Here is a 25363-nt window from a genome sequence, read left to right on the forward strand (position 1 = left end):
ATAGAGGCAAGAATGTAGCACTTTGTCATATCATCGGCCTTAACCCACTTATTATAAGCCTTTACCTGAACATCCGGCGCTTTTTCAGGTTTTTCGATAAGCCAACTCTTCAACTAGCATGTTACGTATCACCTTCAGAAGTAAGTACAACATCCAAATTTTGTTTCCAATCCACGTAATTCATGCCCTCTAACTTAAAGATGTTATTAATCTGAGATATGTTTCAAAAGATCATTAAACATACATTAAAATATAAACAAAATACATAAAAAATATATATTCATGCACATGGACAATTAGATTCGTTAGGAAAACTTAACTTTTCAAGAAAATATATGAGTCGTACTAGATATTACTGTTGATTATGTAGCAAGAGCTAATGGAAAATGGAGGGAAGATGAAAAGAGATGAACTTGGAAAGTTAGGAACTTGAAAAGTCTTCTTATACTTTAGTGAAAAGGCATTTCTTTCTCATCGGTGGTAAAAAGAAAAATAGTAGAGTTTAAATATAGAGACACTCCTATTAATTGTTAAAAGGGTTGGAAATAGGTACCCCTCTCGTGCTGTCGCCGTCGTCGCTCACTCGGCTCGGCTTCGGCTTAGGAAAATAATTGATAAAGAGATTATTTTTAGACAAAGTTTAATTTTCTTATTTATTTAATTAATTAAAATACATTAAATGTCCAAAAAGTTTCAATTACTTAGTTAATTAACTAACCCGACTCAGATCCGCACGCAGACCTTTTATTAAAATTCTTTTCCATTTGTTTGAATTTTACGCCTTTGAGAGTGTGTGTTTTGAAAGGTTGCAACTTTCAGGAACAACCATGACCTTTTGAAAGATTGCAACTTTCATGAATGGTGTGTGGATTCTGAAAGGGTTGCAACCTTTCATAATCAGTTGCTCTTGCCTATAAGTACATTGATTCTTTAGACTTTTTCACTATGAATTTTCTGATTTCTTCTTCTGCACAAAAGTTTCTGAAAGGGTTGAGTAGTTCGCTGACACCAGAATTTTGGGTATTAATACACTGGTGATTGACATCATTATATCCTATGAGAAAATATTTCAAATCAAACCTCCAATACTAGAGGGGAATAATTTCCTTACAGAGACAATGTACATTCAGTGGGTTTGATCTTTTTCGTTTTGTCTTTTTCAAGATTTTAGTATGTTTTACAGATTTTAGTTGTTATGGATTAATTTATATTCTTACTGATTTATTAAAATTTTGTTATTTCGTGTTTGTGTAATGTTTGTTCAAATTAGTAATTCTATTTAAAGCACAGATTGACAACAATTACAACATAAATTAGACAGAACTTACTCTGTTAGAGAGTAAACTGTTATTTTAATTAGGCAAATATCATTAATAAATTCATGTACTATGAACTAACATCTTACTCAATTAGAGAGTTAATAAAAGTAATAAAAACAGAGATTAAAAACACAATATTAATTATATGAATTATATCCCATGTGGAAGAAGACTTATGTCAACATGTAAACTCATATATATAGTGTTATTTTTCAATAAAAACCATGAGGAATGAATCTTAATATTACCAAAACTTTAAAAATAATTTTTTAAAATCTTCTGAAAATATAAAAACACCAAAAAAGCTATCTAAACAACCTCGAATGGTCAAATAAACACCTTTATCATTGCATAGCAATGTCTTGTTTATTGGGTCGTTTCCGATGAACCAACCAAATTATATCTAATATTGTGCTACAACCATAAAGATATTTGTTTAACTTCTTCAATTGTGAACTTATATTTATAATTTATAAGGACCGACAATTTCAATCTTCCCTGTATGAGCCAAGAAAATCCATGCACTAAATTGTCTACTATATAAGCAAAGGACACACATGTAGGTACAATAATTTATCTAACAGGAACGTTATAAAATTATATAAATAAAATAATCAGTCTTTACATAATGATAAAAAAACATTATTGGCTCCTATAATTATGGCCCCTAATTGGCCAAAATCATATGTGATTCTAGTGGGGTGGCACTATGTGTGTTTTTTGGTAAAAAAAAAAAGTGAAGTCGTTCCACTTTCTATTATGCTAGCTAAATCTTTAATGAGGCACAAAAGAACTATACAGTGATGGAACAAAAGTTGTTGGTTGTGGTGTATGCTTTTGAAATTTTTTGGACCTGCTTTTGAAAGTACTTGTGCATACCAAACATGTTGAGATTTAGAGTAGATTGAATACAAAGAGGCTAAACAAAGTTATAAGGTGAATCTTGTTTACTTCCAAAATTATATTTTGAGATGAATGATAAGAAGAGTTGTGAGAACTAAGTGCTAGACAATTTGTCTCACTTTGAATTGAATGGTAAGAATTCCGAGGAGATGGATGTTGATGAGCCACTCCATGATGATTGTAGTATGACTTTCTTATGGAATGATGTGCCTTGGTATGGTGATTTCACCAATTATCTTATTTGTGGCAGTTGTTCCGAAGGTCTAATTACTTATCAATAAAAGTGGTTTCACTATGATGTGAAAAGATACTATTGGGATGAACCTTATCTCTTTAGGGAGTGTGATTATCATATGATTCGTCATGTCTCAGAATTTGATGTAAGACCCATTTTTGAAGCATGTCCTTAATTTTTTGTTGAACGGCATTATAATACAATGAAGACAAACTCCAATATTTTATAAAGTGGTTATTATTGACCAACACTGAGCCGAGATGCTGATAAATTTGTTAAGTCATATGACAAGTGTCAAAGACAAGGTGGGGTGTCAAGGCGACATGAAATACCTCTAAAGCCTATTTGGAGGCTGAAATATTTGATGTTTGGGACATCAATTTTATTGTGCCTTTTGTGAGTTCTCATTAAAAAAAAATTTACATACTAGTGTTGTGGACCCTTCCGATGGATGGAAGTTGTAGCATATCCAAACAATGAACTTCAGAGTGTGGTAAACTTCTTGAAAAATCATTATTCAAAAGGTTTGGGACGCCAAAATACCCTTCAAGTATAGGAAGTGGAACAAAAATACTCTCCTTCCATCTTTAGGCTCCAAAATATCCTTCCATCTACCTATATGGGCTTATATTACCCTTCCACTTAACAGATTCTTTAAGAATAGTAATCCATCCTTTCATTAATGACGTGGCCGTGTTTAATTGGCTGAATTTATATTGATATGACTGTTTAAAATCCTTTATTAATATGAGTTGCTAGGACAAATCCCTTGCTAACTCCAACCGCCTGAAACTGAAAATAAAGATAAGGGTACTTGTCCTCAAAGTGATGGAGACGAATCACCAATACTGTTACTCACTTATCTGAGATAGCGATAACCACGAGTTGAATACTAACATCAGAACATGTATTATTAAACAATTCAGACAAAGAGTGTGTTGTTAGTACTTTTTTGTAACCCTATAGGTGTGAATTGAGGAAATGAGATTGTTACGTTTAATGATCAAAATTATTATCATCCTATCGATTATTGCCTCCAGCAATATAGAATGGCACAATACTTGGTGTGGAGCCATCGATAGCATCATCATCAACAACAACAAGAAAATCCAATTGTCAGTCTGTATAATCACATCAGTGACGTCATCCTTCTTCAGAATATGTTGATGCTTTTCCTGAGCATTAAGCCAGGAACGAAGAGTGAGTTCTTGAATGAACAACTCACATGTCTTAGCTAGCAAAACGGGTGATTCAGCAGCAATCATCTGGTCATCCTCATCCGTCTTCATGAGCTTTTTGATAAGGTTAGGCGGGAGTAGATGATTGTTCTTGAACTCGTTATCGTTCTCTATTTCTCTCCGCTGATTTGTCCAAAACATCTCCAGTTGTTCTTGTTTATTCTTCACAATATTAAGTTGTGCCAACGTTGGGTGCGTAGAGGATTGAGTTGCATTCACTACGAGTTTATCAAAATTATTTTTCATGGTGATTTTCTCTTTATTCACAAGCTCAGACACACACAAAATGGAAGATTGATACATATATTGGTATACACAGTGGGTATTTTATATATAGAGAGAGAAAAATAAATCTCATTATAAATTTTTTAAATCATATTAAATGAATGAACCTATACACTTCTAAATCTACATTCAAGCTTATTAATGGAATTATTTGTTATACTTTATTCACATATAACAATTGATTGTAAGTTAATCTTCTTATTAAATACTAGTTAGTTTTAGCCAATAAGGTATTAATTAAAGAATGAACCTGAACATTAACTAAAATAATTATTTTTGAGTTATCTTATAATATATTTTTTCTATAATCCTCCGTAAATTGCGAAAACAACAATAATGAATAGAAAGAAATAAAAAGATTAATATAAATGGGCTTTTAATTCGGTATACAATGCGTCAAATTTGATGTCTGATAAATTATGAACCATACTTTGATAAAATCAGTATGAATCTTATAAAATAATTTGTGAAGTTTAGAATCTTTATGAACTAAAAATTATTTTATAAGCTCAGGGCTTATTATATCACATTGTACTCGCACAATCATTGTCATTGTCGCGATTTTTGTGCTACCAGGTCATTTGTGTATCCTGATGTTCATTTGTTCTTTAAAAACAATTGTCACTATTTCATAGAAGCAACATCACTCCACACTCATATAGGTCCAATCATCAAATCAATATAAACGACATGAATTAGATTAAGTGTTTAACTTAACCTCACTTTGTGGTTCGACACTATATTCACATTCCATAGGAGGGAATTCATGGTTTAATAATGAATATATAATGAACTAATGATCACTTGCTATTACATATATGAACCTAGTTCATTCGATCTCCAATCACATATATAGATTGGAATGTTATCATTGTTAATCTTCTCAAATTACAAAAAAAAATTACCCTTAGCTCCTTGATGTTTCTTTAGTCTTTGAATGTATCTGAAATTTTGATTTAAGTTCAACACTTTAAGCACGCTAATGAATATAGAAAATATTTGTTACTGTAGTATTTAATATTGATGACATGTTTCTTGTTTTCTTTACGAGAACATTTAGGCTTACAAATCAGATTTTGCATTATTTTTACTTTGTTTTATTTTACAAAAGAGAATACAATTAGTTGAACTAATTTGCCTCTTCAATTTACCTCGTTGTGTTCTATATAGACAAGGAGAAAAACTAATACAAATTTCCTAACCTAATGAAGGTGTGCATATTGATGCTTGAGGTACAAATCAACAAATAAAATATGAGAAAATTATAATCCCTAAATAAATTAGACGCAATATTACAAAATCTATGATACTTTTTTTTTATCTTTAGCAAATATAATTTTATATCACAAAATATAGCAGATTGAAATATATTAGAAAATGAAGCTTTTTCTAGATGATTTTATTTATGGGCTAAATTTGGTTCCAACAGTTTTCCTGATATTTCATTAGTATCAATATTTTCATTTAAATATTCGATTGATCAATTCTTTATCAAAACTTTAATTTTTCATCAAAAAAATTATTCTTGTTCCTCTCTTTCCATATATAGTAGTGTATATGTTTTTGGTCAATACTAGTTTATAGACTTCAAAAATTGTGCTTCTTTCTTCACTTGGCATGTCTTGAGAAGATGCAACGAAAAAATAAATTATAATCACAATTTTTTGTCTTGCACTTAACACATAAACGTTAAACATTGCCAATATATATCATCATTGTCTAACCAACCCATTCTTAGCATTGAAGATTTTCTTCTTGATTTTTGGGTGAATTAGGTATGAATACTAATATTCAGATTATCATCTACTAATTTTTTTTTCTATTTTTAGAATATCAAATTGAAAATCCTACTTATTTAGGTGCCTACCATTTATGAAATTTTTCATTTTTCTCCTTTTTCCAAGAATGAAGTTCTTAGTTTTTGCTTTCTTCAAGATTTTCAACTAACCAGTAACAATGAAGCTATTGGTGCTATGTTTTAATAATTGATGTATGATTGTAAACATGTTCTGTTACTGCTGAACAAATAGTTGGGATGTATACCTGAACAATAATTTTTCTTGCTAAATTTTTTCTTATATTTTCTTTGGTCTTTTAAATCTTATCCCGAGAAATGTTTTGAATTTCATATAATAATTGTAATTCCTTGTGTAGATAGAAATCCAATCATATTGACTTCAACGTTATATTAAATCTATTTCCAGTTTTAATTAATTTTAACTTTTTTACTAAAAGAACACACAAGTGAATGTAAGGAAAAAAATGTGATGTTGAACATTTTGTTTCTTGATTTTTCTATAAAGGTGCAAATTCTATCTATTAGTTAACTTCCTTTTCTATTTTTGCTAGACGAGATTTTGTGTCGTGAACTTGAGGAATTCAGTCCAAACAAAACAGTTCGGTCAAATAAGAGTCAAATTGTAAGGGATCGTTTTATAACTGGTTAGAGTTATGTAGATATCAGCAGGGGACTTAATTATCTAAAAAAAGAAAAATTTAGTTGAGATAGAAAATTAAAATATAAACGCACAAACTAAATTTGATATATCTACATAAAATTCATAACACTGAGATAGACTAATATCGGAAAGAAATAACATAAGCAAAAACCAATATAACATTGATTAATGGGGACGAAACTTTAATAGTTTGTGATTAATTTAATAATTTTATCTTTAATTTATAAACGTTTTTGAGTTAATCTTTTTTTACGTCAAATTCTCACAAACATAGCAAAGTATAAGTTGCATACGGGAAATCATTTTATTCAAAAAGAATTAATAAGGACAGAAAATTATAACCAAAAAAGTCGTGTTGAAGTGATGAGAGAGAAAAGTGGCAGAGAAAATGAGTTTCACATTAAGAGCTTGTTTTGTATTACTGTTAAAAAATTTTTTATTTCAGAAAGACTTTTTTAAAAATTGACAAATTCATTTGAAAAGTTTTTTTGATAAGTAATTTTTGTTTGGTTAATTTTCTTTACAAAATGCTTTTGAGAGTCAGATTACGAAAAAGACAAGTATTTATGTACTTTTAATATTAAGATTATATTCTAATATTTTTAAACATCTAGTATAGGAACTTTAATTACATTTTTAATTTAATTATTTGAAATGTACATATTCAAATTTTCAATCAATATTGTACATATTGTTAATTTTTTTTAAAAGAAGAATCTTTTTGTTGTTTATTACCTATTTTTTGGATTCAATCTTAGCTATTATCCTTTTTTTTTACGGAGAAGGGTCATATTTATCCCTATACTCTTAGAAAAGGGTCATATTTGCCCTTCGTCATACCTTTTTGATAAATTTACCCTTGTCATCCAACTTTAAAGTCATATTTACCCTTTATCCGTTAAATCTCCATGTTTTCGCATAAAATTATTTTTATGTTGGGCCTATGTGGATTTTATTTTTTATATAATCTAATCTAAATATTATTAAAAAATCATTTAACTTGCTTCATACATTAAACCCAATCCACTAATCAAAATAAATCCAACTTGATCTTCTGTAAATTTCTTTATGCGCATCTCTATAGAAACAAATGTAAAATGACTATGTAGAATCTCCTTTTTCACATTAAACAACAATCAGCTTTAGAACTAATATAGATTTTAGCATTCAATTTGATATTTTTGTTAAGTAAATAAAAGCCAAGTTTTATCGCTAATTTTGACAAATAAAATTGATTAATCTACATTTGATTAAAAAAAATAAGTAAAATTTTAAAAAAATCTGACATGTGTTCTGTCTTCTCGATTATTTCAGAGGTGAAAAATGTGAAGTGAGTTTCAACAATGAAGATGAGTGATTTAAGTTGGTTTTTGGTAGCTATCAATGGTGAAAACTTTGATGGTTCAGTATAGTATTTTGATTTTTCGATTACAATTACATTAAACCATATGTCCCATATAAATATAAAGCCCAAACCCACGATAGTTAAAGACTTGTTCCTGGTCCATTAGTGAATGGGGTTTAATTCAAGGAAAAATTAAGTGGAATGGCAAATATCTCTAAGTTTTTAGTCAATAAGGGTATAGTTTAATTTATTTACTCTCAATAACTATAGTTTCATTTTTTTGTCATAATTAAAGGGACCCACCATCTCTTTGCATACCCAACCATAAAAAAAAAGTTATCTTTTTATATATAATTTTATCAAATCAATTTTATCTCTCCTACACTTATTCTATATTTTTTTCCTAAAATCACTCCTCCACTCCTATTTTGAATTCTGAAAAATTTCACGATATCCTTGTTGTCTTACTTTCATTAATCCAATTTTTTTTTAACTTTTTACCTTCATCAACATAATTATATATGTATTATTTTTCTTAGTTTTTTCATATTTTTTTAAAAAAATTCTTTCTTTCTTATCAGTTTAAAGTTCTTCAAAATGAGAATAAAGGATTCATCTCCATATATGAGGATTACCAGAGGTATGTCATTGCATGTCAATATTGTTGATAATCCACCTTCGTTTTCAATTGAGTTATTTCAGGATTTTGGGGTTAATGTAGGGTATATGATAAAACATAAACAAGTTCAAGTTGAACAATATCTTGAATAGAGATTCAAGAAAAAAATGACCCAATGACAATTCAGAAAGTCATCAACAACGCGAAATCTAGTGGCATTAAGATAGTTGAAGGTTGAAGCAAGAGAAAAGTCAAACATAAATTCAGACGAGATCGAATCTATCTTATCAAAACTGGACAGAACTAGACAAATCTGAAGAACATCAGGTTGTGTAATTTATATACAAATTACTAAAGTTATATAAATAGTAGATTGTGTATTAAGGTAATATATACAAAGTATTATGAGATAATTGTTATTTGCATACAAATATTTGTATAAAAGAAATTTGTTAATCATTGTATAATACATATATAAAATTATAGTATATTATACAAATTCGTTGATATATACAAAAAATTATGAACATGATAAAATATTGTATATATAAACATTACACACTAAATACACAAACATATTTCAAGTTTACCATATATACAATTGACAAATGAATATTATACAATCATTTTGATCATTAATTTTTTTTTTAAAAAAACATGAAATTACATATGTACATATACAAATATAATTCATATACCAAATTATTGTATATTATACAAATCTGTAGATATATACTATTATAAAATGAACATAATAAAATATTGTATACAAATAAACTACAGAAATAATTAAGAACAAATACAACACACTTTTTATTTAAAAAAACAAACATGATTGTCATATACACAATTTTCATATTTACGATGATTGCATATACATTTAATAATACATAATAAATTACACATGAAATTGTATAAAAAATTATTTACAATTTCTCAAATATATACAATATAATCAATTTATATATATAAATAAAATATTAACGTCTAAGTGTTTCATACGACTTATTTTTAAACAAAATTGAGAAAATATTTTATTTTGAATGGTTAGCTTAAATAATGGAATTGTGTAAATGTTTGTTACCTTATTTAGCGGTATTGTTACCATTCAATGAATAAGTAAAATTTTAATTAAATTAAAAATAAAAAAATGCTTTATACAAATTAAAAGATACCTAACAAACTAAACTATACTCATAAAATGTAACTATGTAAACTAAACCCATATAATGTTATTTAATAAATTATGTTTGCTATATATGAAATTTTCCCTTAATTCAATATGGATGAGTTTAAATGAATTTAATAATATTTTGATTTAATTAGATAAAAATAAAATCTACACAGGCACAACATAATAATTTTACGTGAAAACATGGAGATTTAACTGATAGAGGGTAAATATAGCTTTAAAGTTGGATGACAAGGGCAAATATATCAACAAAGTATGACGAAGGACAAATATGACTCTTTTCCTTTTTTTATAACACTCTAAAGTTTTAAAAATTCAAGCTAAAATAAAATAATACGTCAATTAAAAAAAATTGATATTTATTACTTTTTTGGGAGGGGTCAAAATCTTTACTTATTACTATTCTAATTTTTAATCCTACGAAAATATTGTCATTACTTTTATTTATAAATAATATAGGCATATCTAAAGACGTAAAGTAAAGTAAAAAATGTTATTCAATAAAAACATTAAAAAAAACTAAAAAATGACTAATTTGTTCTCTAAATTCCAAACAAGCAAATAGATAAAGAGAAAGAAAAAAAAGAATAAGTAAAACATAAAGGGAAAATAAAGATTGAAAAAAAAAAAGAATAGGTAAAACATTAAAAAAAGGAGTTTTAGATTGAATTCTTTGTTCAACAGTACTTACTTGTACACTGAGAAAAATAAAGCGACAATTTATATTTTTTATTTATTTTACCCTTATTACTATTATGTTTCTTTGTTCATCTAGCACATTTTTAAAGCATTGTAATTAATTAAATTGAAAATAATCAATCTTTAATTTATTGTTTCTTAAATAATATAGTTAAATAGCGGAGTGATATATATACTAAATTTTTAGAATAGAATCCAAGCATTTGGCGAAAAAAAGAAAAAGGCATGTGTATAGCGGTGTTCATATGGAAAGCGCATCCGTTGTATCCCTTCCTTCTCTTCCTCAACAGAGATGAATACCACAATCGGTAAGCTATCTTCTTCTTCTTCTATACATATTGTTTTATGAATTTTAGTGTTTATGATTCGTTTGTTAATGTTATCATCAAGTCCAACGAAACCATTGTCATGGTGGGAAGATACTGATATACTTGGTGGAAGGGATGAAGTTGCTGGTGGGACTTGGTTGGCTTGTACTCGCACTGGAAGACTTGCTTTTCTTACTAATGTTCGAGAAATCAATTCAAATTCACATACCAAAAGTAGGGGAGACCTTCCTCTTCGATTCTTAAAGGTCATCAATTTTTGTTCATTCTCATATCTGGGCATTTTAATTTATCTATTAAAACGCCTAATTAACTTCTGATTTTGATATGCAGAGTGTGAAGAGCCCTCGTGATTTTTCAGAGCAACTATTGATAGAAGCAGGTGAATATAATGGGTTTAATTTGATAGTAGCTGATCTTTGTTCAATGACTATGCTTTATATAACTAACCGACCGAAACACACCGGTATGTCCGTCACTGAGGTTTCACCCGGTATTCATGTTTTATCAAATGCATCACTAGACTCTCCATGGCCTAAGGTAACAAATTCCTCATTGATCTTCTTCTTGAAGGCTATTTTTATACTTTTAACTGCATCCTGGGACTTCTAATGCATACCTCCAATGGTGATTTTAATATGAATGAACTCATCATGGCATTTGTTTGTATGACCATGAACATTGAGTTCATGTTTATCCCAGTGAAGCTATATATCCTGCCCTGCCCAGCAGTATTATAATTTCTAGTTATGTTCCCAACTCCACACTTGAGTAATTCTATTCACAATTCTGGATGCATGCTTTGCTCCAACTTTATGTTCTAAAATATGTATGAACCCAACATCATTATCCTTTATAAATTTATTCATTTCCCATGCTTTTTGAAGCCCCTCACATTCCATGTGATGAGCTTATTGAAGTCTCATAGGCTCTGAAGATCTGGGAGGAAGCATGAGTACATGCAAAAAACAGAGATAGATGGAGAATTATCCCTTCTGCCATATGGTGGTCAACCTGGAAATAGAGGAATTCTAGGTGTTTTGAGAGCATAGAGAATAGTGTGCAGAAGGTTAAAATAAAATGCGTTGTGTTGTTATATTTTTGGTGTAATCAGGTACATTCAATTGTAACTGTCTCTGTAGTTGAACTTGAAAAAAGTAAATATGTACTGCAAATTTTACTGCTCTGAACCTAAATTAAGTCTAAAACATCAACTGTAGAGACAATATCATTTGAGTATACCTGGTTACACCAAAAACATAACAACACAATGCAGTACATATGTATATAAGGTTTCAGTACATGGGTTGTACTTGCTGTGATATAATACAAAGTTACTGAGTTACAAAAAAAATACTTTAGGCAAAGGAGGTGCACTACCTCCAGGGGCCTCTCATAATAAGACCCAATCCTGTTGTGCATCAGGATGTCCCTGTCCTCCTAATGCTAACTTGGGTGACAAGACCTCAAAACTATTACCGTGGAATTTGTATCAGGTTTAGAGGTTGATGTACCCTTTGTTGCTGATCTCCTCTTAGTAATATGCCATTCATCCACCAACCTAGCTTCACCAGAAGGAATATGACTAGACCCTGTCTCACCATGCAGAGGATCTTCCGTTGAAACTTGTCACTCCTGCCTAAATTTCAGAGGACCTTGCTTATAGGAAATTAACGTTCTCTTGTTTTTTTGGACAACCCCCTGATGAGTGGGGTTTTCTTCCCTCCACTATGAAGAACATTCTGGTTAGTCTCTTGTGCCTGTTGCTTCTGTTCCCTTCTCAGCTTGCCTTGGTCTATCTCCGGCACAGCCATCACTAGCTGACAACACGTGCCACAGTACATAGGTTTCCAAGCTTATCGATTCACTTGATCAAACTTCTACCATTAGGATAAGTACTACCACAGTTTGAGGGAGAGGTCTTGTAATGCCCATTTCCACCAAAACTCTAGCATAAGAGATCCTTTCAAGCTGTGTGCTACATTCATCAGTCATAAAAAGAGGTTCCCAGTCCCTACTAGTTCTACTACTGAGGGATTCCGCACTCCAAAAATTGTTAGGGAGATTGGGGAACTTCATCCGCAAGGGAATAGTCTTCAGAACTTCAGTAGCAAAGTCAAAATTGGAAGTCCACGTTTTGATAACAATAAGCTAGCATTGGGCATTTGAGGTCCAGCACATAAGATTTCATTTCTATCTTCGAAATAAGTGCATTTGAGGACAAAATACCCATCATCATGATGTGTATCTTAGGTTTGGCAGTAAAAGACCATTTAGTAGCAATGAACCTTTCCAGACTTGCAATGGTCGGTGAAGCTCCTATCTCATAGACTACAAGAGCAGTCTTCCACTTCTGAGTCTCTTTATCAATTTCAACTTTCGGAAGCTCCACAATCTTCTGTGTCTATCCTGGATTTTAGGAGCTATGAAAGTCAAGTGTTCTACCTTTCTCAGCTAGCTTATTTCCCTTAAACAGGTTAGACCAAGCTTTTGTCCCTTGAACCCCCAATTACAATGGCCTCAACAGGTGCCTAAACACCCAGGTAATGTGGCCAGCCTCATGGATGTGGTTTACATCTGTTGTACTTCCTTTCCCTTTACCTTTGCTTCCACATTCAACCCTAGCAAGCCCAGATTCAGTTACTGTTCCATTGTCTGGAACAGATCTAAACACTGAGGAAGTGTTTTGCAGTCACTGCATGTGGTACACTCGACCCTTGTGGAACAAGGGAAAGGTTTCCAATAGTAGTATAAGGAGGAGTAGAGGTTTCACTAGTCCGCCTAAGAAGTGCTGGCCATGCCTCTGAGGCTCCATCATTGGTGCTCCGAGGTGGTGATAACACTCTTTTGGCTAGATCCGACTGTTCACTGTTGCGCTTCCATAACCAGTGCATGACACTCAAGAGGAACGAGTTTTTTCAGTCGGAGAAGCCTAAAAATATGCCTTTGCTTTCCTTTCTCGGCCCACTCCACCCAAGCCGGCTAGCTGGTGCACTATAGTAGCACATTGACCTGTATAGGTAAGAGAGAGGGCAGAAAAAAGTTAGCTTTTCCTTCCATGAAGTAATTTAGATGGTCAATAACAGCAGTGTCAGCTACTAGTAGTTAATTTGAAAGCTTGAATAATTTCATCCGCATAGAAGAGGCCGAAACTGGAGGGATTTTTTTGTTGATCTTAAAGGGCTCCCAAGTGTGGTGATCAACTGCAAGATTAATATGGCCTGAGAGCATTTCCATGTATAAAATAAATAATTATGGGGATAAAGGATCTCCTTGACTAATCCCTCTAGTTGGTGAAAAACCAGGAGCACATTCTCCGTTAATGAGAATTTGAGTTGCGACTGTAGAGATACAACTCATATCAAGATTTACAAGATCAGATAGAAAATCAAAATTGAGAAGAGTTGGCTTAATTGCCATTTGGAGGTCAATTTTTAGGAAGTCTTGGATCGTTTGGCCTTGGAAGTTCTAAACTCTAAAATGATTCAAAACTTCTTGAAGTATAATAGCATTATTGGACGCTCTTCGATTTGAAGCAAGCAGATTGGGATGGATGGATGAGGTTTGGCATATGAGGTTTAATATGATTTGCGATAATTTTGTGATTAGCTTGTATGTCATATTGCATAAACTAATTGGTCTGTATTGAGCCATGGAAGATAGGATTTGAACCTTAGGAATAAGACAAAGGAAGGTTTCATTTATTAGTTCAGATATCTGCTTAGTGGGAAAAATGTTGTTGCAAAAATTGATGATTGACGTCTTAAGTTGGAGCCAGAATTTTTGGCAGAAAACTGAGTGTAATCCATCCGGCCCTGGAGATTTAAAAGGCTTAAAAGATTTAAGAGCAGTACTAATTTCCATTTCAGTTAGAGGAGAGTCTAACATCATTAAGGAGTATACCACACTGGGAAGGAGAGTAGTATCGTGGAGATGAATCATGATCAGTAGTATATAGGTTATCATAGTAATTAAGCAAAGTACCCTTTATAATCACGCTTAATTAGTCAAACCAAAATATTCTTTAAGAGGCAAAAAGAACATGCAACATTCCTGAATTTAAATTGTTGGATAATTATGTTCTGGAGCGTTGAGATACATAGGTTCACCACAAATTGATGGACAAGATTGATGGAAAAAGAGCATCAAGTTATTTTAGCAACATGCAATTCTGGTAAAAAGAGATTCACTACCTAGGTTAAGGAACAGCTTTATCAATTTATAAATAAGAAACTCTCCCTGAGATCGTCGTGTTAAATAGTTTTTAGGACCTCCCTTATGGTATGATAAAACTCAACAAACTTATATAGAATAAACTTAAAAGTTCTAAGAGCAATAATTCAGTTCAAGAGAGACAAGCATTACAACTTCAAGTATCCATATGAACATGAACATAGTAACAACAATTCATATGGAAAATATTATTGTCTTCCCACACTTAATGCTCAATTCCAAAGCTTCCTAACGTTGATGGCAGACTATTAACAGAGCAGGAAAGATAGTGTTGCAAAAGTTGGTAATGGTTTATATCTATAACTGCTCTACAAATGGTTGTTTTGGATATTATTAATGCAAGTAAAAGGCTTGTTCCAAGACCAAAAGGGATAAAGGAAAAGACGTGAAAACACAGATCCATACCCGTAGCTTTTTTGAAGGACATCAAACTTATGTAAAATCCTAAATTGTCCTGTACTTGTTGGTTGGCATGGTCTAACTTGTAACATAAGAGAAATTGAATAGTCTGCATTCGGATTGTTTCTCTAACTTGCAACTCAGCTTTTATGTTATAATAATGAAAGCGTTTAACCTAATGCTTTTGGCTTCTATTAGTTCACAAGTGGTTTTGCTTGCTGTCAACCTTGTGGAGCAGATTTTGTTTTGCTGGCTTGTCTGAGTTTCGCCCAAGCCAGTTTATCTTTTAGGTTTCATTGGATTCTCTCTTATGCTGTTGTGTCCACTCTTCTCTTTTCTGATAGGTGCCTACATTTTTTATTTTATTTTTTATTTGGAGAATCGTAACAGTGTATTCAGCAGCATTAAGGAATGTTGGACACCATATTTACAATTCAGATCAGCTAAAAAGCTTGTCCTTTTTCAAGTACAAGGCTTCTAGAAAGTCTAGCAATGATCAAGTATTCTCTACATATTTTCCTTTTAACACCGAAAGTACAAATACTGTTTACATTCATCTTAATTCTCTGAATAGATCTGCTATTGTCTTCAAAACACCTTGTGTTTCTCTCTTTACACAGCCCACCATAAACAAGCCTATAATAAATTCCACCTGTCTTCAACCTTTCCCTTCCATATTGCTCCAGCCCTTCACGACTTCAATTGTGAACTCTGGCATGACCCAATGCAGTCCATGCTCAAGAAAATCTGCCAGACTGATCATTCTGTTGCAGTGTAACATCAAATGACTATTATTCTGATCATTCTCCCGACATAGGAAGCGTCTTGAGCTTAAATGAGTTCCCCTTCTTTGCAAAAGAAGTGCCTAAGATTATTAAGAGCGCCTTTGCCTCCATATACTAACAATCTTTTTTTTGCAGTCTCAACGGCTGGAGTGCAATTTCAAGCAATTATTGGATGAATATGGCGAATCGGAAATTCCAATAGGGCAGGCAGCTGAAAGAATAATGAGAGACGTGGCTAAAGAAGATAGTAACCTGCCAGGCATCTATTCCCCCGAGTGTGAGTACCAGTTGAGCTCCATATTTGTTGACACTGAAATGTCCATGGTATTACTATTACCTCCTCTCTTAATCTTTTTTCAACTTAAAGCAGTGACGTATTTGCCTATTCTTGATTTAAAAAATAAAAAAACCTTAACGGCCGATGCATAGGGGCGTTTTTGCACAAGAAGCACTTCTTCACTGGCAGTGAGAAGTTCTGGTGACGCAACCTTTTATGAAGTGTATCTTGAGAAGGATATATGGAAGGAGCAGCAGATAACCTTTGTAATTGAGAAAATGATAGATGGTGTTGTTTCTACGTCCTAAAGCGTTCTTAGAACATGAACTACCAAGATGCAGACAAGTCAATGTTTGTGATCTTTTCCATGGACAAAGCACAGAATTATCTTGCTGTCTTAATCTCTGCATAATCAAATACTATTTTAGTTATCCTGTTGTTGAATTTCATTTTATTGCTCCAGGACCTCCTTGCAGTGGTTCTGCTTATTAAGAGGTACCATATATATTAGTGTGTATCTAAATGTTAGTTGCTGGCATTAGAATAAGCTGTGTTGTATATAATATAAATGCAGGCACTGATACTGATTTAAGAAAATCATATATAAAAAATGGTCATAACTCAATAACTTCCATTGCTGTGACAGTGATGACTTCTGACTTCTTTTTTATTATTACTCTGATTATCTATTCATCCAATTTGCAGGTTCAACTAGCTAGTTATGGTGATCTCTTCATTTAGTAGTTAGTTATTATAGTTACTACATCTTGTATTTGAGGACCATTTTCTTTTATAATTCCAGAAAATCCCCAAAAATATTGTTGTGTTCGATTTCTGCAAACTGATATCCAAATCTTAGTTGAGATCATAACAATTGGTATTAGAGCTCAGACAAGTTTTGCAACCTGTGTGGTAAGGACGGCCGAAGGTACTAACTGATGACAAAATAGCTCGACATGAGAATTGTTGACAGATCTGTTGACCTCACAACTTGAGGTATGAATTTCAAATAATTCAACAAAGAATTAATCAGTAGATTTCACTAAATTATGTATGCTGGATGATGTAGTTGAACAGTTCAATAAACATGGACAATTGATGAGTTACACAATTTCAAAAAATATTTAAATTATATGACAAGTAAAAAGGAACGGAGATAGTATGCATTAGCTATTTCAACAATATATTTTTATTTTCCTTGTCCCTTTAATTCACTTGCAAAAAGATTAGGAAGGTAAATAATTACCCGTAAAGTTATAGTACTAAAGTGAGTTTTGCTGCCAAATTCAAAGGAGATATTATGCATTTTCCCTTTCTTTTTTAAGAGTTAAACAATATGATTTTCGATTAACATTTTAATATATATATATTAATCATGTTGATAAGAAAAAGGTTGTAATTTATTGTTTTCTATTTTATAATTTTTGAATATTTAAAATTTTATTTTAAAATATCAAATTAATGTAATCTAATTAAGTTTTAAAAATTAGTTAAATCGACTCTCAAAAACAATATATAACAATTAAAAAGAAATAGAGGAAGCAAAACGAACGGAGAGTAGAATCTACAAAAAGATCTTCACAACTAAGCCCAAATTAGGGGTGATCATGATATGGTATGGTACAATATTTGAAAGTTCCAATATTGTAATTTTGATATTTGATTTCTAAAATGTTATATCATTATCATACTAATTTAAGTCGATGTGGTTCGGTATATTGAAATTCGATTTTTATATTTTACGGTATGATAAATCGGTAATTATAATTTGTTTAACTTTGTCAAATATATGTTTGTTATAATAGAGTATTATGACTTCGCAATTAAAAAAAGTCTCAATTATATCATATTAACACATTACCGTAGAAATATATATACAAAATAAAGTACAAACAACTCATTTTGTTGGTCAATTACAATTCAAATATATTTTAATCAAAAAGAGTAGTCAAAAAGTATAGCTTCTAAACATTTAATTTATACTAATACTCGATTGCATATTTGTTATTATTTTAATAATGTATATGTTATTTATGTATATCTACATATCAAATACCGTATCGAATATAAAGATTTAAAAAAATTAAAATATATATCATATACCACACCAAATACCATTATATCAAAACTACAATATTAAATTTTTTGATATAATATATATGATATTTCAATATATACTATACCAAGTCTATCCCTAGCCCAAACTCTTTTTTCATTATTCTTTATCTGTTTTGTAATTAAAAAATATTGAAACACAGATTTACAACAAGGATTATAAGACTTAATAATTGACATGACTATTAATGATAACTAAATTATTTGTTGATGGTAAACTTTTGTTATGATCGAAATAATTAGGTGTAATGTGAAAGGTAGTAAAGTAAACCTCGAAAGATTACGAGTAAGAAGACAAACAAGAAATATATCAAAAGACACAAAGATTTAACGTGGTTCGATCAAGCGACCTTCATCCACAAAGGATATGAGCAATCCACTTTATCAATATGAGATTACAAAATATAGAGAGAAATAACCTCAACCAATTGACTCTGTATACAAGGAGGTTCACAAATTCTCTCCCGTAACAAAAACCCTTAAGACTACATTGTGAATGTTGATTAAGTTAGAAGAAACAAATATGGGTGGGCATTCGATTCTTCGGTTTGGTTTAATTAAATTTCAGTTCGGTTCTTCGGTATTCGATTTTAGAAAAGTGTGCACCGTATTTCAAATCAAACTAGACCGATTCAGTTTGATTTTTTCTACTTCGATTTGATTTAGTCTGGTGTTTTTAAATCAGTTTTTAGTGTGAATAAACTTAAAGAGAGAATGTGATAAAGTAACAATTGTTGTTCACTTCACACTTCAAACCTCATAGTAACAACTAACGGTTTAACAATAAAAGGTAAGAATATTAATTTGTTGTTCACACATTCAAAGTAACAACATAAAATAATAAAATCATAAAGTAGAAAGTAGAAACACCGAATTGTGGCTCAAACTTGAATTGAATTGAGTTATGTTTAGTTTAGACTTTAGGTCTATAGGGTTTACTATTTTGTTGTTTAATTTTTTGCTATTTAAGTTTAGACTCTAAATATAAAAATTGAAATAAGTAAGTAGAGTTAAAAATTAAGTAATGTAATAAATATTTTAGAATTTATTTAATAAAACTTCGATTCTTCGGTGCACCGTAGTTTCAGGACCCTTACGCTGAACTTCGAATTGAAGAATCGAAGTTTCGGAAAAGAATCGATATCGAACCGAAACACCAAAGATATCCTAATTTTTCAATTGGTTCGGACTTTTAATTTTTCGATATTTATGCGCTCCCCTTTTCTTACAAAAAAAAAAAAAGACCAGTCAAATCTTAAACCTTTTCCTAAAAAAAAAAACTTATTTATGGCCAAAAAAAAAAAAAAACTTAGGACAATTATCCAACGGGCAACAACTTTCAGTCTTCATATATTAAAATTATATATTTTATAATTATTTTCTATGAATATTTTTGTATTCTACCTTTAAAGAAAGCATAATATGTTATTTTCCAAAATATTTCTCTCTTTCTTACTAATTTATTTTATGTTGCGTGTAATTTTTTAAATTACTATTTTATTTATTTCGTAAAATTTTAAGATAGTATCTCAAATGATCACTTAATTATGATTTTTTCTCAAAAAATTACTTAATTATGAATTATTTTCTCAAAAAATCACTCAATTTTAATAAAGTCACTCAAATATGACTGTTTTACTTTAATAGTCGTTCATCTATTCAATATTTTTTTTCAAGTTAAAATTTAGTTGCATCAAATTTTTGTTTCTTAGTAAAAAAGTTTGTAAAAATAAATAATTATCCATTTGAACTTGCCAATTATACTATGCTTAAATAATTGTCTAACACCGGCAGTATACTATGCTTAAAAAATTATCTAACATCGTCAGTACTCAGTACACTATCCTTAATTTTTTCAAACTGTAACGATGTTCCTATAAAAACACAGATTAAACAGTACAGATGCATATCGGAAGAATGGGTACTATTATAAAAATAAAAAAAATACATCTAAGATATGAATTAAATTGATTTGACCTCTAAGATTTTAACATTGAAACTCTAAATTTTAAAAATTATAGGTCCAACATATATAATACTCCTACTTTTAAATTTAAATATACACATATGAGTTAATTATATAAAAATTTAGCATTGCTCTTTTTTTTTTTTTTTAAATTTCCAAAATGTAGCATACTTGAAGATTTTAAAAGATTAAAGCAAAAAACTTAAGAAAAAATGATTGAAACGCTAAATGCGTTATCATTAACCACTTTGGAGGAGTGTCACTAAAAAAAAAATAGATATAAAATTACGTTTCTATCTTTACTTAGAGAGGTGCACCAGTCATCATGGTATTATTATATGCTATTTTTAATGTGAGTTCACACCTCTATATTTAACTATTTTTTTTAATTAACTCTACTATATATGATCTAGAGAGAAAAATATAGGTTCACGTAAACTCACGAAACCCTTTCTTAGTACGCCTCTAATTAAACATAGTGTAGGGAAAAATCATGAAATATACCGAATTTAAAAGTTCTTAAAATAATAAAACATACTTTCTCCATATCATTTTATGTGACATTTTTCGCATTTTGAGATTTAAATAAGTCTATTTTAAACTGTAATTTTTTCATAGATCTTTTTAACATTTTGAATTATCAATTATTGTGACTTATAGTACTCTTTACGTAGTTTACAAATATATAATTTTCATTTCAAAAAATTGAAGATTTTATCCGCAAATATCCGATCAAAAATGGGACCGAAGGAGTAACTATTAAATCTGGGGCAAAAGGTAAAATAAAAGGATCATTATTATATTTTTGACGGATCAAGTTAAATAGGCGGATCATCTTTTTACAATTTTAGTTAGAATTAAATAATTTTTTTCAAGTAAATTTTATATTTAAAAAATTAAATGAATAAGTTGAGTGATTTTGTAAATAGAAAATTCATAGTTGAGTGACTTTGTAAGTAAAAAATTCATTATTAAATTATTTTTAATTAAAAATCAAAGTTGAATTACCTTTCCAAAAAAATCATAATTAAATGAATAAATATTAAAATTTAGTGACTTTTGACAGTCCAAGATATTACCTCTAAAAGTTTTTCATTCAATTCAAGTTTTGTCGTTTATTGAAGATAGAGAACAGCTGAAATTGTATGTGAAAAGATTTTCGCTGTTAGAATTGTTAATTTGTTACAGTAATTCACGGTAAATTCATTAAAAAAAAATGTTTGCCAATAGATAATTCTTTTCCTAAATTTATAACATTGTTTATATATTAATTTTATATTTTTTAAATAATCGCGCAATTTACTAGTTATAAAAAATAAATATGAACTTATTTTTTATTTATAAAATGTGAAGTATATAAGTACCGTTATTTGATTATAAACCACACATAATTTTTGAAATTTAGTTATAAAAAATAAATATGAATTTATTTTTTATTTATAAAATGTGAAATATATAAGTACCGTTATTTGATTATAAACCACACATAATTTTTGAAATTTTTATTTAATTTCAAAATACTCTAACTTATCAATAAATAATATATTTATAAAATAATAATATTTCATGGTATCAATTACAATCTATATTAATTTCATGAAATTTTAGTGTACATATGGTTTATTAAGTTGGTAAATACTGTTTGTCCTCTATAACTCCCAGGAGAAATAATATATTCATTTCGTTCATTATTCTAAAAATACCTTTCTATTTTTATTTTGGAAGACTTAAAAACTAATATTAATTTTATGATAACATTATATTTTATCCGTCACTTTTAATTGTTATGTTGCATTTTTTTAAAAATCTAAATTATATTAGATTAATTTGATATTTTAAATAAAAAATTTAAAAGATTCAAAACTTATACTAAAAAAAAGTATACGTTATAATTTCTACAGATTAAGATGATAAAAAAAAAAAGATTGTATAATATTTGAGTCTGAAAAGGAGGGAAGTATGAGAATTAAAAATAGATATATAGTTAATGAAATGTAAAATGAAGAAATAAAAGTGACGGAGGGAGGGTGTAATCATATAAGACTATTGATATTTGACTATTGAGATTTGACAAGTTGATAGAAGTTGGTGATTAACTTTTTGTTTTGATGCTTTGGAGTTGCTTCTCTCTCAAAACATTGACAATGTGAGTTTTCGATTATTAATATTTTTTACTTTTCTAGAAAAATAAAAAAAAAAGTAGATGGAAAGGGCTAATACACTTTTTGGTTCCATAGTTTGAAATTATATGCATGATTTGAATGACTATGTTGTATGTACGTATGAACATGACTCTTCATTTTCTGTTTTTGATTTTGAAAAATATTCCTATTTCTCCTTCCTCTGTTTCAAACGCCAGCCAACTATCTGCTGAACAAAGAAATAATCATATGTTTACTGATAAAAATCCTATGTTTTACAGATTACCGCTATTTCTTCAATTAACAAACCTTTGAAGTCGGAAGGATAAAGATAACAACAACTCAAAGCAAGGAGAAGAAAAAAAAAACAGTAAGACAATATATCTGTTACTAATTTGCTTATATTAAATTTTATCCAAACACGTTGAAAGTCTTTTGTTGATCAATAACATAGTAGATTAGAGTTTCTTACTTTGAACAGAAAGCGATTATATTTTCTTTGTCACGTGTCGCATTTGGAGTCTGTGTGTTCTGTTCCCACTGGAACCATTTGGGTCTGTATATCAAGTTATGATCCTTTTTTCCTCAATCTATCAATATTTGCTGCTCGAATTTAGCGTTACACAAACTACTTTCATATGTATCTGTTTTCCATTAGTTGTATAATAAAGCTCTTTTGTTATGGTTTGATTTTCCGGCTACTGGATCCATTTATTCATATATCTACTACTACACACCGCTTATCTTTGTATTTCTTCTTTGCACTTTAACTATATTGCAATGTATACTATGCCTGGAAATACATAGATATCTAGTTTTGTTTAGAGAAATGTATTACTATGACTTTTGAGAAAATCTTTTTGGTTCCTAAAACTGAAGGTATGATGAATATGTGTTTGTGGAAGGAAAAAATGGAGGGCAGCAGGTCCAGGTTGATGGAAGAAAAAAGCAAAAAAAGATCACTTGATTGGGAATTTGATATAAAAAGCATGGCAGAAGATATAAATCTTGTTTTGAAAACTATGGTTTGGATTCTAGGAAATCATAGAAACACAACTATTCTCCAATTTAAATTGTTGTTGAAGAGCTTACAAATTCAAAAACTATTCATGACCCTTGTTCTTAGGGTTCTCAACAAGGTATAAATTCAATGTCTCTTCTCTTTAATTTGTCTCTTTTTATATGCACAAAATTCATCAATTACTCGTATTGTTATCTTTAGGAATATGCTTCTGAACAAGAGACATTGAATAAGATTTGGGATTTGAAGGCGGAGCATATGAAACTGATTACGGATGCACGTGCTGATTTGAACAAGGTACTCAAAATTTATTAGAAATTTGAAGGAGTAACAATGTAACAGTTCATCTAAACTTATTTACTTCGTGGGACTAATATATGAATGGTTTATAAAGATGTGGAATGACAAACGGAAGCCGAAGAGGAAGAGGAGGAGGAAGATGGAGAAATTAGTTGAGGATGATGAAAACAACAACATTATTGATCATGATGGGAATCAACTCGTTCTCTGTGTTGAAAAATTGCAAGAGTTACAAGAGGAGTTGGAGAAGATTAACAAAGAGGCGAGTCGCGAGTTGTTGAAAGTTGTACAAAAGTACAATCCGATTCGTCAACCCTTCTATGAGAAGAGAGCAGATATTATTAAAGATATTCCTGGTTTTTGGTCGAGAGCTTTCCTGAAGCATCACTTACTTGGAGGGCTTGTATGTACCGAAGAGGACCTCAAGATTTTCGAGTTTCTAAGATCAATCGAAGTGGAAGTTTCCCAAGATGTCAAATCAGGTTATACCATTATCTTCAATTTTGATTCAAATGAATATTTTGAGAATACAAAGCTTTGGAAGAAGTATGGACGTACTAAAACTACTGCATCGCCAATACAATGGGCACAAGGCAAGATAGTTGATGAACAAAGCTTCTTTAAGTGGTTCAGCGAAGTTGATAATATTGATGAAATCGGTGAGATAATCAAGGATGATCTGTGGTCCGATCCTCTCTTTAGTTTTCGATATGAGGCAGATGAAGAAAATGTTGATAATGTGGCAGTGAAGAAGTATGAAGATATGGTAGTGAAGGACAGTGAAGATGTAGAAGAAAATGATTAGAGGTTTGGTCCTTGTTATTCAAATGCCTTAGAAATGGTTTTGAACTATTCACAAACTTGATTATAGCGACACTCTTCATGTGAGTTTACCTTACTATGTTGATAATTTTGTATTAATCTGTCTGAAGGTATATTTTGTCCATAGAAAGATCAGTACAACAGTTCATTCGGATGTGTGATCTCATTTCCTTAGCAGACTAACATATAGAACTGCTGAATTAGTTTGTGGTGAGCTCGCTGATTAATCTGACAATGGACTACATTGTAGCACATTACAAGTATCTCTTACGGTTCTTTATGTACAGTATTGTATGTCTTACATTGCGCGCACATGCAGTTTATTTATTTGATGTGATTTTTAACACATAAATCAGGTTATAGTTTCTCACTGAAGCTGGTTACACTCCTGGCTAAAATGATAGTAAGTTTGTCATAGATGTTACAATGCTGTCCAAATAAGTCGTTTTTAACTGGAAATTAGATACATTTTTTATGTAATATCAAAGATAGAATTTGCAAGTTTATTTTCTTTCAATACACTTGATATAATGTTAAAGTCTTGTTTTGAAATATGACAAAGTTAAGGAGTTTGTACAAGTAATATGGCAAAAGGGTGAAGATGTGTCTTATCTGCTGTGTTCGTAATGTATGTTTGTCATCATCAAAAAGAGGGAATTTGTTAGAATGAGAAAGATTTTGATA

The 25363-nt window shown here is 30.3% G+C and overlaps 2 protein-coding genes across 5 annotated transcripts; both read left to right on the forward strand.

The window, feature by feature from the left end:
- Positions 1 to 10364: 10364 nt before the first annotated feature.
- On the forward strand, positions 10365 to 16942 carry LOC101258013 (uncharacterized). The gene is made up of 5 exons (XM_004231486.5): positions 10365 to 10602; positions 10685 to 10868; positions 10954 to 11160; positions 16173 to 16361; positions 16467 to 16942. Exons 1-5 carry the CDS (start codon positions 10520 to 10522, stop codon positions 16620 to 16622), a joined length of 819 nt encoding a protein of 272 aa, XP_004231534.2. The 5' UTR covers positions 10365 to 10519; the 3' UTR covers positions 16623 to 16942.
- A 5500-nt stretch (positions 16943 to 22442) lies between these two features.
- Positions 22443 to 24982, forward strand: LOC101245306 (NAP1-related protein 1-like). 4 transcript variants are annotated; one of them, XM_026029176.2, is made up of 5 exons: positions 22443 to 22541; positions 22818 to 22906; positions 23416 to 23675; positions 23759 to 23854; positions 23952 to 24982. In XM_026029176.2, exons 3-5 carry the CDS (start codon positions 23418 to 23420, stop codon positions 24660 to 24662), a joined length of 1065 nt encoding a protein of 354 aa, XP_025884961.1. In that variant the 5' UTR covers positions 22443 to 22541; positions 22818 to 22906; positions 23416 to 23417; the 3' UTR covers positions 24663 to 24982. The 4 variants fall into 4 exon arrangements, with proteins under 4 accessions (XP_025884961.1, XP_069149379.1, XP_019067685.2 ...); XM_069293278.1 differs by having other exon boundaries at positions 23442 to 23675; XM_019212140.3 differs by having other exon boundaries at positions 22533 to 22671.
- Positions 24983 to 25363: the final 381 nt, after the last annotated feature.

This window comes from Solanum lycopersicum, chromosome 2 (assembly GCF_036512215.1).
Source record: "Solanum lycopersicum chromosome 2, SLM_r2.1".
NCBI classification, from domain to species: Eukaryota; Viridiplantae; Streptophyta; class Magnoliopsida; order Solanales; family Solanaceae; genus Solanum; species Solanum lycopersicum.